The following is a 15,419-nucleotide window of genomic DNA, read 5'->3' on the forward strand; positions in this document are numbered from 1 at the left end:
AAGCATTCAACAAAAGGAATACTTGACTACGTTCACTCAGATCTATGGGGTTCGCCAAACGTCCCTCCGAGCCTTTCAGGATGCAAAAACTTCTTGACATTCATCGACGACTACTCCAGAAAAGTATGGATATACTTTCTCATAACAAAGGACGAGGCATTTCAGAAGTTTGAGGAATGGAAGATACTCGTTGAAAACCAGACACAACAAAGACTGAAGTGTCTAAGGACTGACAACGGCCTCGAGTTCTGCAACAATTCTTTTGATAAGGTTTGTAAAGACACAGGGGTGAAGCGACACAAGAAATGTCCTTATACCCTCAGCAGAACGGAGTCTCAGAACGCATGAACAGAACAATAATGGATAAAGTAAGGAGTATGTTACACGAAATTGGGTTAGGAGCAGAGTTTTGGGCTGAGGCAGCTTCAACAGCAGTGTATATCATCAACAGATCACCAGGGTCAGCCATCAACTTCGAGATTCCAGAAGAGCTGTGGTCAGGTTCAGAACCGAGATATGAGCATTTGAGAAGGTTTGGATGTGTCTCCTATGTCCATACAGTGGCTGATAAGATAAGTCCTCGAGCGACAAAGGGAGTACTTCTTGGCTATGCTCTTGGTACTAAGGGTTACAGGGTCTGGCTCTTAGACGAGGAAAAGGTAGTGATCAGCAAAGATGTGGTGTTCAATGAGGAAAGCTGTACAAGAAAAGGGAAGAGGTCACAGAAGTGACAATTGAAACCGTGAAGCAAACAAGCCCGAAGAAGAAAGTTTCATTCAAAGAAACTTTGGAGGAGTTTGAACCAGGAAACAAAACGGAAGGAGAGTCTTCTGCTCGAGGTGGAATTAGTGTGCTAAAGAACCCAATAAACCTTTCAGACATCAGTGACTCAAAGGAGGAAGATGAGTTGGCTACTGATGAAGCATGTGAAGATTTGACCGACTACATACTGGCAAGAGACAGAGTCAGAAGGAAGATTAAGCCTCCATCGAAGTTCGGCGATACTGATTTTGTAGCATACGCTCTGGCAAGTGCAGAGGCCATAGAGATTGAAGAGCCAAAATCCTATGAAGAAGCAAGAAGAATTAAAGATTGAGGCTTGTGGAACGGAGCGATGAGTGAAGAAATGGTATCACATGACGTAAACCAGACTTGGGAGTTAACTGACAAGCCGAAGGACTAGAAAGTAATAGGCTGCAAGTGGGTTTACAAATACAAGCCCGGTATCCCAGGAGTAGAAGAACCAAAGCATAAAGGTAGATTGGTAGCAAAAGGTTTTGCTCAAGTTGAAGGGATAGATTACAACGAGGTGTTTTGATACGCCCAAAACGGGAAGGATGGCTTTGGCCGGGTGTTGGATATGATCCGAGAAGGCAAACGGCACTTCTGGAACTGAGATGGATTGAAAGGATCGTCAAGAGATGCGGAATGGCTCTTGATATACCCAAGATCTAAGGCTAACCACCTAATAAACGATGAAGGTGTGTTGGCTAACCACCAAACGACACAAAAGATGATTGGCTGACCACCAAATCAACAAGCCGGTTCAAACCGATGAACTAGCTAAGAACTCTCTCTCTCACTCAGAGAAAAGAAGAATCGAAAATAAACAACTAAAAATGAACTGCTTTTATTCATCAAAGGGACTACATATTTATAGTGTTTTGTAGTCAAAGACAATAAATAGAAATGTAGGAAAACAATGCATAGAAAATATAAATTTGACTAGATCTAGTCAAGGCACGGAAAATGGAGAAGACTAGATCTGGTCAAGACACGGAAAATGGAGAAGACTAGATCTGGTCAAGGCACGGAAAATGGAGAAGACTAGATCTGGTCAAGGCACGGGAAATGGAGAAGACTAGTCAAGATGTCCAGGTTCATCCGAACCAGATGGATGCACGGGGTAAAGATAAGGACGCTTGCGGGACTGTCCGGATGGTCCGCCAGATAAGAATGCATGTCCGTCTTTGGTTTCTTCACGACCCAAGCTAAGTCTGGCTCGACCGTGGGTTTTAGAATGTCGAGTTGGTTGGGGAAGACGGGCTGTGGTTCGGTCGGTTAGGTCGTCTGGACGTGGTTCCAGCCGAAGCTCCAATCGGGACGCACGCGGAACGGCTTGGTCAGTCTGATCGGTACGGTCGGATGAACGAACCTCGGTCAAATTGTTCAGAACGTCCTGATCTCCATGCTGGTTGGCTCCAATGGACTGATCCACGAACCAGGGCACATCATTCCCTTCCTCTTCAAAAAGATTTGTCCTCAAATCTGAAACATTAAAAGGAAAAGGATTATAAGCAAAAGAACCATAATCAGCACAATGCTCACCTTGAGTTTGGTCCGGTATTTGAATTGGCAAAGGCTCTTCCTTTTCTGGCTCGGTTTCAAGGTTCTCATTCTCCAAAGTCACCAACGGTTTTTGCTTTTGACACTTGTTAGCATAATGACCGATCCTATGGCATTTGAAGCACCTGGTGGAATGAGCTTTGCTTGTGGGTTTCACAGCTTTGCTTTTATCAAAAGAAATCTCATTAGTTTTCAAATCAGAATTTGAAAGATAAGAAGACTTACATTGCTGTTTTGGTGCCGAAGAAGTGTTGGTGTTTCCCTTCTTTTTGAGCTGTCGGATAGCATGAATTGCCTTATGCAACATCTTCTCCAAACTAGCATAAGTTTGAAGCTCGTTTTGATCAAGCACTACACGGTTGCTTCTCTTGGCTTTGGTGAAGGGACGATCACCACTTCTGACCCACTTCTCATCATTGGACCTGTTTTGTCTCTTCTTTTGTTTCTGCACAGAATCAAATTCGTTAGAAGCAAACTGTCTCTTGTCAAAAATCAATTGCTTCTTTTCAACAACAGTTTTAAAAGGAAAGTAGACATCATCTTGTAGTGGTTTTGATTTTTTGAGAAGTCCAAACATCCTGAAACACTTAACAAAGTTAGCAAATAAAAATTCTCACACTCTCAAAGTGTTTAGCTCACGATTTTTAGATGGTCACTTAGAGTTCTTTCACTGGTTCAAAGGATGATAGGCAGTCAAAATTCAGCAATCAAAACCCAAAACAAACTTTTGTGAGAAAAAGAAAAGAGAAGGTAAGATGAAGAGATTTTTGATATGGATCCGCCTTAACTGTCCTAAGGCTGGATTTCTCTTCAGCCAGCAGGGTTTCTCTTCCACCACTCCCCCTGGATTTCTCTTCAGAAGTGATTCACGCCAAAACTTTTTTTTTTTTTTTTTTTTTCGATTTTTTTTTTTTTTTTTTTTTTTATAATAGGCGATCACAAGGGAGTAAAGGAACAGCCCGGATCCAAGAAATAAGAAAAGAAAAAAACGTGGAGAGATGAGAAGATGAAAGATGAAAGAAAACAAACCAGCCAAAGTGGCTCTGATACCAAGTTGATACGCCCAAAACGGGAAGGATGGCTTTGGCCGGGTGTTGGATATGATCCGAGAAGGCAAACGGCACTTCTGGAACTGAGATGGATTGAAAGGATCGTCAAGAGATGCGGAATGGCTCTTGATATACCCAAGATCTAAGGCTAACCACCTAATAAACGATGAAGGTGTGTTGGCTAACCACCAAACGACACAAAAGATGATTGGCTGACCACCAAATCAACAAGCCGGTTCAAACCGATGAACTAGCTAAGAACTCTCTCTCTCACTCAGAGAAAAGAAGAATCGAAAATAAACAACTAAAAATGAACTGCTTTTATTCATCAAAGGGACTACATATTTATAGTGTTTTGTAGTCAAAGACAATAAATAGAAATGTAGGAAAACAATGCATAGAAAATATAAATTTGACTAGATCTAGTCAAGGCACGGAAAATGGAGAAGACTAGATCTGGTCAAGACACGGAAAATGGAGAAGACTAGATCTGGTCAAGGCACGGAAAATGGAGAAGACTAGATCTGGTCAAGGCACGGGAAATGGAGAAGACTAGTCAAGATGTCCAGGTTCATCCGAACCAGATGGATGCACGGGGTAAAGATAAGGACGCTTGCGGGACTGTCCGGATGGTCCGCCAGATAAGAATGCATGTCCGTCTTTGGTTTCTTCACGACCCAAGCTAAGTCTGGCTCGACCGTGGGTTTTAGAATGTCGAGTTGGTTGGGGAAGACGGGCTGTGGTTCGGTCGGTTAGGTCGTCTGGACGTGGTTCCAGCCGAAGCTCCAATCGGGACGCACGCGGAACGGCTTGGTCAGTCTGATCGGTACGGTCGGATGAACGAACCTCGGTCAAATTGTTCAGAACGTCCTGATCTCCATGCTGGTTGGCTCCAATGGACTGATCCACGAACCAGGGCACATCATGTTTGCCCCAGTTGTTAAGCACGTGTCTATCAGGCTGCTTCTGTCAGCAGTTGTGACCTTCGACATGGAATTGGAGCAGATGGACGTAAAAACAGCATTTCTCCATGGGATTCTACAAGAAAGGATCTATATGTCACAACCTGAGGGTTTCGTGAAGAAGGGTCAAGAAGAAAAGGTATGTCTCTTGAAGAAAGCGCTTTACGGGTTAAAGAAATCCCCATGTGAATGGAATCATCGTTTTGATGATTTCATGACAAAGAAGAAGTACATCAGAAGTCAATATGATCCCTGTGTATACATGATGGGGAAGACAGTAGAGTCGAAAGTTTATCTACTGCTTTATGTAGACGATATCTTGATAGCGTCACAGAGCAAGATGGAGGTTGATTTATTGAAGAAGCTTTTGAGAACGGAATTTGAGATGAAGGATTTAGGTCCAGCTCGACGTATTCTTTGTATGGACATTCTGAGAGACAGAAGTAGTGGAGTGCTAAGGCTATCTCAAGAGAAGTATCTGGAGCAGGTCCTAAAGACTTTTGGAATGCAAGGTGTAAGTTCAGTTCAGACTCCGATTGGTTTGCAATTCAAGTTAAAGGCAGTGTCAAAGCCAGAAGAAGCAGATCAGATGAAGAAAATGGAGGATATTCCGTATGCAAGCGCAGTAGGTAGCTTGATGTATGCTATGGTAGGCTCGAGACCGGATCTTGCTTATGGTTTGGGACTAGTCAGTAGGTACATGGGGAATCCTGGAACAGAACATTGAGCAGCGGTGAAGTGGATGTTGCGTTACGTTAAGGGAGCTGCGGGTTTGAGTTTGTTGTTCACAAAAGGATCAGACTTTCAGGCCAGAGGGTATTGTGATTCAGACTACGCATCAGATCGAGATCGGAGCATGTCAATTACAGGTTTTGTATTTACAGTGGGAGGCAACACGGTGAGTTGGCGTTCGTTTCTACAAAAAGTGGTTGCGTTGTCTACTACAGAGGCTGAGTACATTTCATTGTCAGAGTCGAGCAGAGAAGCGGTGTGGTTGAAAGGAATCTGCGAAGAATTGGGGTTCAAGCAGCAAGCAGCAGAGATCTACTGCGACTCGCAAAGTGCGATCTATTTGGCTAAGAACAGTATGTTCCATGAACGCACAAAGCATGTTAGAGTCAAGTATAATTTTATACGAGAGCTGGTGGCACATGGATTTGTGAAAGTCTTGAAGGTTCACACTTCAGAGAATCCAGCGGATACACTTACGAAAGTTTTGCCAGGAGAGAAGTTCAGTGGCCATGTCAAGACACTGAACATTTATGAAGCTTGGAGTGAAGCTTCATGAGCCAGGATCATCTCAGAGGTTTCAGTAAAGAGAGATGATGCAGAGGCAGCTAAGGCTAACGGTGCAGGAAAAGTTAGCAGGTGTTTGACTGAAGGTGGAGCTTATGCTCAGGAAGTCTCAGTGATTTAGAGAGTGACAGTGTTACCAGGATCAGGAGTGCACAAGATCAGTATCAAGTTCTGGTGCTGAGAGAGAAACAAGAACCAAGGTGGAGTTTCTGAAGGATGGTTCTCGTTTTACTAGTGTCAACGGTCAGATTGGTCTAATGGGCCTTAGTGATGCGGAGATGCTTGACGGGCCGCGTTAGGAAAGTCAAAGCCCATTCAGAAGGACTTAAAAGACGGAGGTGGTGATTGAGCTGAAGTCGTCGTCTTCTTTTCTTTTCTGTTACGAGAGCTGTAACTAATTCTCTGTAACGATCAATCTCTAGTGCATTCCGGGACACCGATCCTGAAGAAAGAAGTACCCGGAGTTGAAGTGGGGAACTCTATAATTCGTGTGTACTTTAGTTCTTTACTCTTTAACCAACATCACACGAGAGCGAGAGAGAGAGAGAGAAGTGAGCGAGTGCGATCGAGAACGTATACAAAAGCTATGGTACAAGCATATTCCGGAGGCTTCAAAAGGTTGGCTACCCGGTGGACATGTTAAAAACCCAATACTGTATGCGTCCAGAGGTATCTAGCATCCCCTCAATATAGCTTCTCACTGAACATCTGATTCTTTTTTTAAAGAGTTTCAGTTGATAGCTTCTAGTTGTCTTAAATTCTTGACTTCTCTCTTGTCTGAAAATTAGAGAAGAAGCTTCCCTTCCAAGGAGTTTTATGAAGATGCACTGGAAGATGGAGCTGACATTGAGCTCAGACAACTCCTGACTGACATAAATACTGTTGCTTTGGTCCGTTTTTCTTTTCCGATATGCATGAAGGGAAAGAGTCTCAACATCCGGGATAAACTGGTTCTCGAGTAATCTAGACGGAGTGGATTTTGTTCTTCTAATCTACCACAGACTCGTAACCATGTACCCCGAGCTCAAGTCAAGTTCTCACCTAGCTATTATATCTCCATACAACTACCAAGTAAAAAAAAATCAAATTTAGGTGATGCAGATAGAATATTTGAAAAATATTCTTTAAGTATTTTAACTATTTGATTTATTATTAATATGATAATTATCTTTAATGTTTTAGGGTTTTATGACTTTCTTATATATAGTTTTTTAAATTATGGTTTTATGGAGTTTATATTTGATCAATAAAAGTTAATTTTTTTTTCTTTGTTCTTGTTTCGGTAGATCTATAGAGATCTCAACGAATTTAAAAAGACATTGATCTTAGGCATTCGAAGACTAAATAAGATCCTTGTGTTATCGTAGCTTCCGCTACACCAGGTGGTATCAGATCTTATTTAGTCTTTGAATGCCTAAGATCAATGTCTTCTTAAATTTCGTTTAGATTTCTATAGATAACAAAAAAAAAACTCTTTAACATTTATTAGTCAAATATAAACTCCATAAAACCATAGTCTAAAAACTATATATAATAAAGTAATAAAATCCTAAAACATTAAAGATAATTACCATATTAATAGTAAATCAAATAGTTAAAATACTTGAGAATATTTTTCAAATATTCTATCTGCATCAATAGGTTCAAGGAGATGGTTGGTGCAGAGGCTGGAAAAGTGGTTGATATCTCAACACTGTTGATGGGTTTCAGGTCAATATTCTACTCTCTTTCTTACATTGTAACCTCAAATGTTACACAAACTAGATTTTTTTATTCAGCTTGTAGACAGAACTTTTAGTGTTTTCATCCTTGTCTTATGTTTTTTCTATCAAAGGGAATGGAGAAGGATGTTGCAATATTTTCATGCGTCAGGGCTAACGATAAAGGGGAAATAGGTTTTCTCTCTAATTCTCGGAGAATGAATGTTGGCATTACACGAGCTTAGTCTTTTGTACCGGTAAAACAAAGTCACTTTTTCTATGTGCATAGAGCATTTCCAATATATTATTCCATTTTCTATTCCAAAATAGTGTAATTCCAAAATATAATTGGATTTTACTCCAATATATTACTCCATTTTTTATTTCAAAACCCTAAATAATTTCCTTTTTTATTTAGTTAATAATTGTTAGTAATACCTTCAACTTATAAAAATTTAACAATTTTTCTTTTCAAAAAAATAACAATTAATCCCAACTAATTTATGTTTACAAAACTTATATTAAAATATATTTATTTAAACTAAACATTTATTATTAAAGAATATAATAAATCATAAAATATATAAGATACCATATTTTGTTTTAGTAGTGAGCATTAGAATATTTTTCCACAAAAGATCAACTAATATATTACGTAAAGAACAATGAGATTTTTTATCTTTATTTTCCTAAATCGAATAATAAAATTATAAAATCAGACGTTTTCATCTTCTCTAATTTCACTTCGGGTAGAGCTTCTCTTCCAACTTCAATTGGTGCAATTTTCCTAATCCAAAAAAAAATTATGTATTAATAGAATATAATGAAGAAAACAAAGTTGTTTTGTAATTTGAATTTCATACATGATCCAAATGTTTGTGCATATATCAAACTCAACAAGTACAAATGTTGATCCACAAGATAAACAAATTTATCTATTCTGTTTGAACAATACTTCACCGATCTTGGTACGTAGTTCCTGAAACAATTTACCGGATTATTAAATCACTTATTTTATATTATATTTATTTTATATTAGTTATGCTTAGTTTTGAGTTTTATAACTTTATGCATTTTTATGTAAAATTATTAAATAATATTTTGTAGAATATCTTTTCTAGAATATCATAGTTTCATGTTATTGTATCATTTAAATATTATTTAAATATAAAACAAAAACATTCAAAATTAATAGAACTATTTCATAAATAAAAAAGTTCAATTCAAAAATAGAGTAATGAGTAGGATTACTCCATAAATGGAGTAAGCCTAGCCATTATTCCATTTTGGAGTTGAATATGGAGTGGGGTTAGAGAATATTTTATTAGAGATGCAGAGTTGGAGATGTCCTTTTGCAGGGAACTTATACCTTGTTTCTTTGTTTTATCCCTCACGGATATATTCTCCATTGAAACTTGCAATCAGGTCATTGGCTCAGCTGCTACATTAAAGAGTAATCCACTGGGGAAAAATATAGTAGAAAGTGCTGAGAAGAGAAACCCATTATTCAAGGTAAAACATTGTCTTTCTTGTTGTGTTGAAGTAGGAACCTATCTGCACTCTAGTATTGTTTTACTCCATTTTTGTGTTGATAGGTATCGAAGCCAATGAACTATTTCTTGAGCGAGGAGAATTTGGAGACGATGAATGTGACTGAGGACATGGAGATTCCTGATGCTGCAAGGTATGAACTCCTCCTGTTGCAAGTTATGGCACTACAAAAAAAGATGGATATTGTGACTAATTTTTGTGTCAAAATAGTTTGTCACAATATTGTGACTAATTGTTAACTAACTTGTGACCAAGTTATTACGTTACAAAATGGTAACTATTTGGTCATAATATTGTAACTGAATGTTAAGTAACAAAATAATGTCACAAATGATGACGAATTAGAGACAAAAATTTGTCATTAATATTTCTATAAATTATGCGATCAAAATGCTATTAGTCTTATGATTTCAATCCCTAAAATTATGCCATCAATGTAACTGTTATGAAAAATCATATAATTTTTACATGTGATGAAATTAAGCAATAAAATAAAATATATATTAATCATGTAAAGAGTTGGTAGAACAATAATGGCCTAGCTATTAAACTTAAGCACATAAATTTTTTAATCAAATATATGACAATGACTAATAGAATAAAAATATGTGCCACATTAAGCAAAAATAAAAAAACCTGCGAACGTTCTATACTTCCATTATAAATTTGATGACCTAAATATGGGGAAATCTGTTATTAAGCTTTGAAAAAAAAGGATATCTATTTACCTTAGATAAGAATAAAACAACTTTTTAAAAAAATCAACAGTTATCACAAACGCAAACACGTGAGTTTGGAAATACAAATAATTTCATATATTTTGTTATTAAATAATTTTGTAACAAATCCCCAATATATAAAAATATTTCACCACAAAAAAAAATCTTTTCTTTTTTTTCTTCCATAGCTGCAAAATCCTCACGTCGTCTCCTCTGATGGTTTTGTGAATTCTAAATTTACATAATGAGTTCAAGTGGCGATATTTTCTCTTCAAGAAGTTGGATGTATAAGCGAATTAATCAAACAACTAATGAAGTTTCTGAAGAATTTTGTCAAGGTTTAGAGATCTTCATGAAATTTGCTATGAATCAGCCATTGTTTATCGAGACTGGTAAACTTTTTTGTCCATGTATTAAATGTGAGAATGGAAAATTAAGCAGAGAAACAACCGTCTCCAGTCATTTATACAACAGGGGGTTTATGCTTAATTACTGGGTTTGGATTTCTCATGGAGAAGATTATGATATTTTGAACAACAATAGTCATGTGGCTGGAGAAACTTCGAGATATGATTTTCAAACAGAGCAAGAGAATCCTTATGTGGACATGGTTTCAGATGCATATGTTCAGAACATGGAAGAAGAACCTAACCTCGAGGCAAAACAATTTTATGATATTTTGGAGGCTGCTAAACTTCCAATATATGATGGGTGTACAAAAGGCCTTTCACAGTTATCTTTGGCAGCTCGGTTGATGAATCTAAAGACAGATTATAATCTTCCTCAGAACTGTATGGACTCAATCTCTCAAATGGTGAAAGAATATTTGCCAGAAGGTAATGCTTCTTTGGATTCTTACTATGATACAAAGAAACTTTTGCGGTCATTGGGGTTGCCATACCACAAAATTGATGTATGTCAAGATAATTGCATGCTTTTTTGGAAAGAGGCTGAAAATGAAGAAAAATGTCGGTTCTGCAAAAAAGATAGATTTCGTCCTACTAAAAAGCTTGGAAGGAAAAGAGTTGCATATCGCCAAATGTTCTATCTACCGATATCTGATAGACTGAAAAGATTATATCAGTCGAGAAGTACTGCAGTACACATGAGATGGCATGCCGAGCACTTGACTAAGGACAAGGAAATGTCTCATCCATCAGATGGAGAAGCATGGAAACACTTTAACGAGGTATTCCCTGATTTTGCAAAAGAGACAAGAAATATTTAACTTGGGTTATGCACAGATGGTTTCAATCCATTTGGTATGTCGGGACATAATTATTCATTATGGCCTGTTATAATGACTCCGTATAATCTGCCTCCAGAGATGTGCATGAAACAAGAATACATGTTCTTGACAGTTTTAGTCCCTGGTCCTAACCATCCTAAGAGAAGTCTCGATATTTTTCTTCAGCCATTAATAGATGAGTTGAAAGATTTGTGGTCTAACGGCGTTCAAGCATTCGATATTTCTACCAAACAAAACTTCTCATTAAAAGTTGTATTAATGTGGACGATAAGCGACTTCCCTGCTTATGGTATGCTTTCTGGATGGACAACTCATGGTCGGTTGGCTTGTCCTTATTGTATGGATGAGACTAATGCATTTCAGTTGAAGAATGGTAGAAAAACAAGTTGGTTTGATTGTCATCGGTGTTTTCTCCCATTAGATCATAGTTATCGGCGAAACAAGAAGAGCTTTAAAAGAGGAAGGGCTGAGACTGGTAGCCCCCCTGAGTTGCTAACAGGTGTAGAACTTTGGCAGGGACATGTCAACCGTTTGCCCAAAACAGTTGATTGTGGAGGAAATCATGGACGAATACAAGGATATGGTGATACTCACAACTGGCATAAGCAGAGCATTTTTTGGGAGTTACCTTACTGGAAATATCATAAACTTCGACACAATCTTGATGTAATGCACATCGAGAAAAACTTTTGGGATAATATCATCAATACCTTACTGAATGTGCAAGGAAAGACAAAAGATGATATTAAATCGCGGCTTGATTTGAAAGAGTATTGTAATCGGAAAGAGTTGCATTTAACATCTGATGGGAAGGCTCCAGTCCCAATTTTTAGATTGCAAGCTGATGCTAAAAAGACTTTTTTACAGTGGCTGAAAGAAGATGTTAAGTTTTCAGATGGATATGCTTCAAGTATATCCGGGTGCGTTGATCTTGCTGGAGGAAAGTTAACCGGAATGAAAAGCCATGACTGCCATGTTTTTATGCAACGGTTACTTCCAGTTGCATTTGCTGAACTTTTGGATAAGTCTGTACACGAGGCTTTATCTGGTAAGTATAGAACTATTTTCTTAGATTTACATACATGAAAAAAGAACTATAGTTTTTCTGAAACTGTCAGGTCAAGCGATGGAGCTAACTAATATGATTCCATTCGTAAAACATATAATCAGGATAGCGATTTTAACCCTTACATTTCAATAGTTTTTTACTCGAGCGTGTGAACTCCAAGTTACATTTTCTTGGGTTATTCATTATTTTATGGTCGGATGTTTGTTTCAAAGGCAGGTTTGTGACTTTGTCACCTTCTTCTTCTCTGTAGTTCTATAATTAAATTGACCTTTTGTGGTTGAGGACATGCAGCCTCTTTAGGATATGATTAATTATTTGTTTAATATCCATGCAAAGCTAGATTCCCTGTAAAGTTTACGTTTCTAAGGCTCCTGCTGTTTTTAACTCTATACTACAACTTATAAAATACAATGACAATTATTTTTATTTTTTTTGCAGGGGTTAGTTCATTTTTTCGGGATATTTGTGCAAGAATTTTACATAAAGATGAGGTTATGATGCTGCATCAGAATATTGCAATGGTTCTCTGCAATCTTGAAAAGATATTTCCTCCTTCTTTTTTTAATGTAATGGAGCATTTACCAGTTCACTTGCCACACGAAGCTCAACTTGGAGGACCGGTGCAATTTAGATGGATGTATCCTTTCGAACGTTATATGTACCACCTCAAGAAAAAGGTTAAAAATAAGGCTAAAGTAGAAGGCTCAATCGTGGAACAATACGTAAATGAAGAAATTTCAACATTTTGTTCTTATTATTTTGAGTCGCACATCAAAACAAAGGGTCGTACAGAAGCTCGGCATTATGAAGGAGGTGATGATCAATATACACACCAACTTGGTGATATTCCAGATATGTTTTCCCAGCGTGGGAGAAGTAGCGGTAAAGCAAAGGATATATGGCTTCAAACAAAAGACTACCATCATGCACATACATATGTTCTGCTAAATTGTGAACAATTAAGACCATTTGAAAGGTACGTATAAAATATATATTTGGTTTACATTTGAACAAGAGTAATTTCCTATAAAATTAGTCTTTCTAAAAGGGATTCCTATACAGGTTGTTTGATAAGATCATGATTGCTGATCATCCGGGTATAAGTGATGATGATCTAATCACTCTTAAAGAAAAAGAATTTGCAAATTGGTTGCAAAAACATGTAAGAAATAAGTAGTTTTAAAATAATTAATTTTGCTAAAGTTTATTTATCTAAAGTGTTTTGTATTTATTGGTGAAAACAGGTGGAGGATAACTGTATTGCTAAATCATATCCGGAATGGTTGCAGTCACTTGCTCATGGTCCAATGATAAAAGTAACTTCATGGCCAATTTATTTTTCTCGAGGTTATACATTTCACACGTACGATCATGGGAAAGAAAAAAAAACTGCCAACTATGGAGTTTGTGTGAAAGGTACATCATCTTGTGGATCGAATGATGAGCCTGATTTTTATGGAATACTAAGAGAGATTTTAGAACTCCACTATCCTGGACCTGTTGATCTGAAAGTTGTGGTTTTCTTTTGTGACTGGTATGACTCAACCAGTGGAAGAGGTATCCGGAAAAACAAGTCAGGCATCATTGATGTTAATGTCACAAAGCGTTATAGAAAATATGATCCTTTTATTTTGGCTTCACAAGCAGATCAAGTATGTTACGTTCCGTATCCGCGTGTAACTCGGAAAAGAGATCAACAATGGGAAGCAGCAATAGTGATACAACCAAGAGGAAGAATTTTGGTTAATGGGAAGTTAGATTTTACTGCAATGCAGTCTGAAAATGATTCTCCAGTTATGAATGTTGATTCGATGCAAGTCGAGACGTTAACAAATCTACATGGCCAAGCAGAGTACCTTGATGATGTGAGTGATAATGATGAATCTGGATCAGATGATGAAGATGGAAATTCAGATATTGAAGTGTCGGAAGAAGAGTCTGATTAAACTGGTCGTTGTTTGTATTTTATTTTGATTTAAGACTTACATTTCAGCATTTTATTTTGAGTTGAACCCCTATTTAACTTAATATTTTATGTTTTGCTTCATTCTGTTAAACAACAATTCTTGGAAGTGATGAATTGACATGTTCACGTTGAACTTTTTCTAACTTTTTTTGTTTGAATTCACACATGTTTGTTCGTCTCTTTCTCTCCTTTTGGCGATGGGTTTTCTTGTGAATCAAGTTTCGTCTTTTTTGGGGAATTGTAATGTTCTCTTTACCAAACTAAGCACCTAATTAAGTAACAAAGTGAAAATACATAAGCTAGCTAGAGATGATGTTCCAATTATCTGAGATATCTTGAATTTCTATCCGTTTTATAGAATACTCGAAGTTGTATAGTTGTATGTTGCATTTGAATAGTGATGGATTGCAACAAGGGTTATATCGTTAGTTGGCTTGAAAAAAACTAACACTCATCTCTTGGACAGCCATTATAACTCGTCATGCTTATATACTTTGATAAGCTGTTGTTTGAGACATTGGTAGTAATTACAGTCAAGGCTTTATGCTTCATAAGCTTGTTCGTGATTCAAGATGACTTGTCGAACTTTTTTTTTATAAGAATCATGAGTTCTGAAGAATCTTTCCATATTTTATAATATCTAAGTAGCTTTTGATACAATATACTCGTTTATGGACCATACTCATTTAAGTAAAAAGATATTTGTTACTTTTTGTCATTATCTATGATTTATTTAAGCTACATACTTTTTTTATTTTTATTAAGTAAATATTTTTTTGTTAAATAACCAGACGTCTTAAAATTAGATAGTGGGGTTTCTAAATTTTTAATCAAGCCGCCTTAAATTTTGTAAGTGGAGCCGTGGAGGCATAAAATTTTAATTATACCGCTTCAAGTGTTGCCAAAATTTCACGAACCCATTAAAACCCACAAAAGATTATCTTTCTAGGTATCTCTTTTATTTGTTGCTCTCTCGGTCCCTCCGTTGTCTTCCTTATTCCAACGGTTGGTTTGCCTTCCACAGTAAAAAGGTGATTTCTACTTGAATCTGGATTTGGATTTGGATTGCTAAAACTGTATCAAAGTTTTGATTCATGATTTTGCTAACCTAAACGTAATTGTTCGTATCCATCACCACGCTTTTGTAATGAAACTCACATATTATGGCCTTAGCTTTATTTTAAGGCCGAGTAAGTTATATTCATGATTACATTATATCTTATTTGATCAACTGTTTTCCTAGATGGCTTCACCAATAATAGGTGGGCGCTCCTATGGGAGATCATCAAATCATCGATTTGGTAGTGGTTCACAAGAACCCCTTTCCCCTGCTCTGTCGCCTACACCTGTTGCAAATTCCGAACCAAGTGTACATACGGAAGATTCATATGTAGTTCGTACATCTTTGCCCATGCTCCATCATTCTCGAAAGAATGGATCTAAGTGGTACTGTCCAATTACCATTTGTCTCAGACTTATAATTCATTACTAATTTTATTTCAATGGAACAGG

The 15,419-nt window shown here is 37.2% G+C and overlaps 2 protein-coding genes across 4 annotated transcripts in view; one reads left to right on the plus strand and one right to left on the minus strand.

The window, feature by feature from the left end:
- LOC106389865 overlaps positions 1–15,419 on the plus strand; it is a 32,549-nt gene extending 17,130 nt beyond the window's left edge. The window contains exons 2-5 of one of the 3 annotated variants that reach the window (XM_048765866.1): positions 7,295–7,363; positions 7,488–7,610; positions 8,779–8,865; positions 8,949–15,419. In XM_048765866.1, the coding sequence (XP_048621823.1) occupies positions 10,888–11,958 (1,071 nt within the window). In that variant the 5' untranslated portion in view covers positions 7,295–7,363; positions 7,488–7,610; positions 8,779–8,865; positions 8,949–10,887 and the 3' untranslated portion in view covers positions 11,959–15,419. Of the gene's footprint in view, positions 1–7,294; positions 7,364–7,487; positions 7,737–8,778; positions 8,866–8,948 lie in introns of those variants that run through there. The other 2 variants (XM_048765868.1, XM_048765867.1) reach the window with 2 other exon arrangements.
- LOC125591505 lies at positions 1,617–2,731 on the minus strand. Its single transcript, XM_048765870.1, has 2 exons — positions 2,329–2,731; positions 1,617–2,268 (listed from the first exon to the last, which is right to left on the minus strand). Exons 1-2 carry the CDS (start codon positions 2,651–2,653, stop codon positions 1,862–1,864), a joined length of 732 nt encoding a protein of 243 aa, XP_048621827.1. The 5' UTR covers positions 2,654–2,731; the 3' UTR covers positions 1,617–1,861.

The sequence above is a fragment of the Brassica napus genome, chromosome C8, assembly GCF_020379485.1.
Source record: "Brassica napus cultivar Da-Ae chromosome C8, Da-Ae, whole genome shotgun sequence".
Taxonomy (NCBI): Eukaryota; Viridiplantae; Streptophyta; class Magnoliopsida; order Brassicales; family Brassicaceae; genus Brassica; species Brassica napus.

Coding starts and splice junctions, on each gene's coding strand:
- LOC125591505 (XM_048765870.1), bottom strand. CDS start 2,653: ATGTTGCATAAGGCAATTCATGCTATCCGACAGCTCAAAAAGAAGGGA. Junction 2,269..2,328: donor AATACCGGACCAAACTCAAG/GTGAGCATTGTG, acceptor TTAATGTTTCAG/ATTTGAGGACAAATCTTTTT.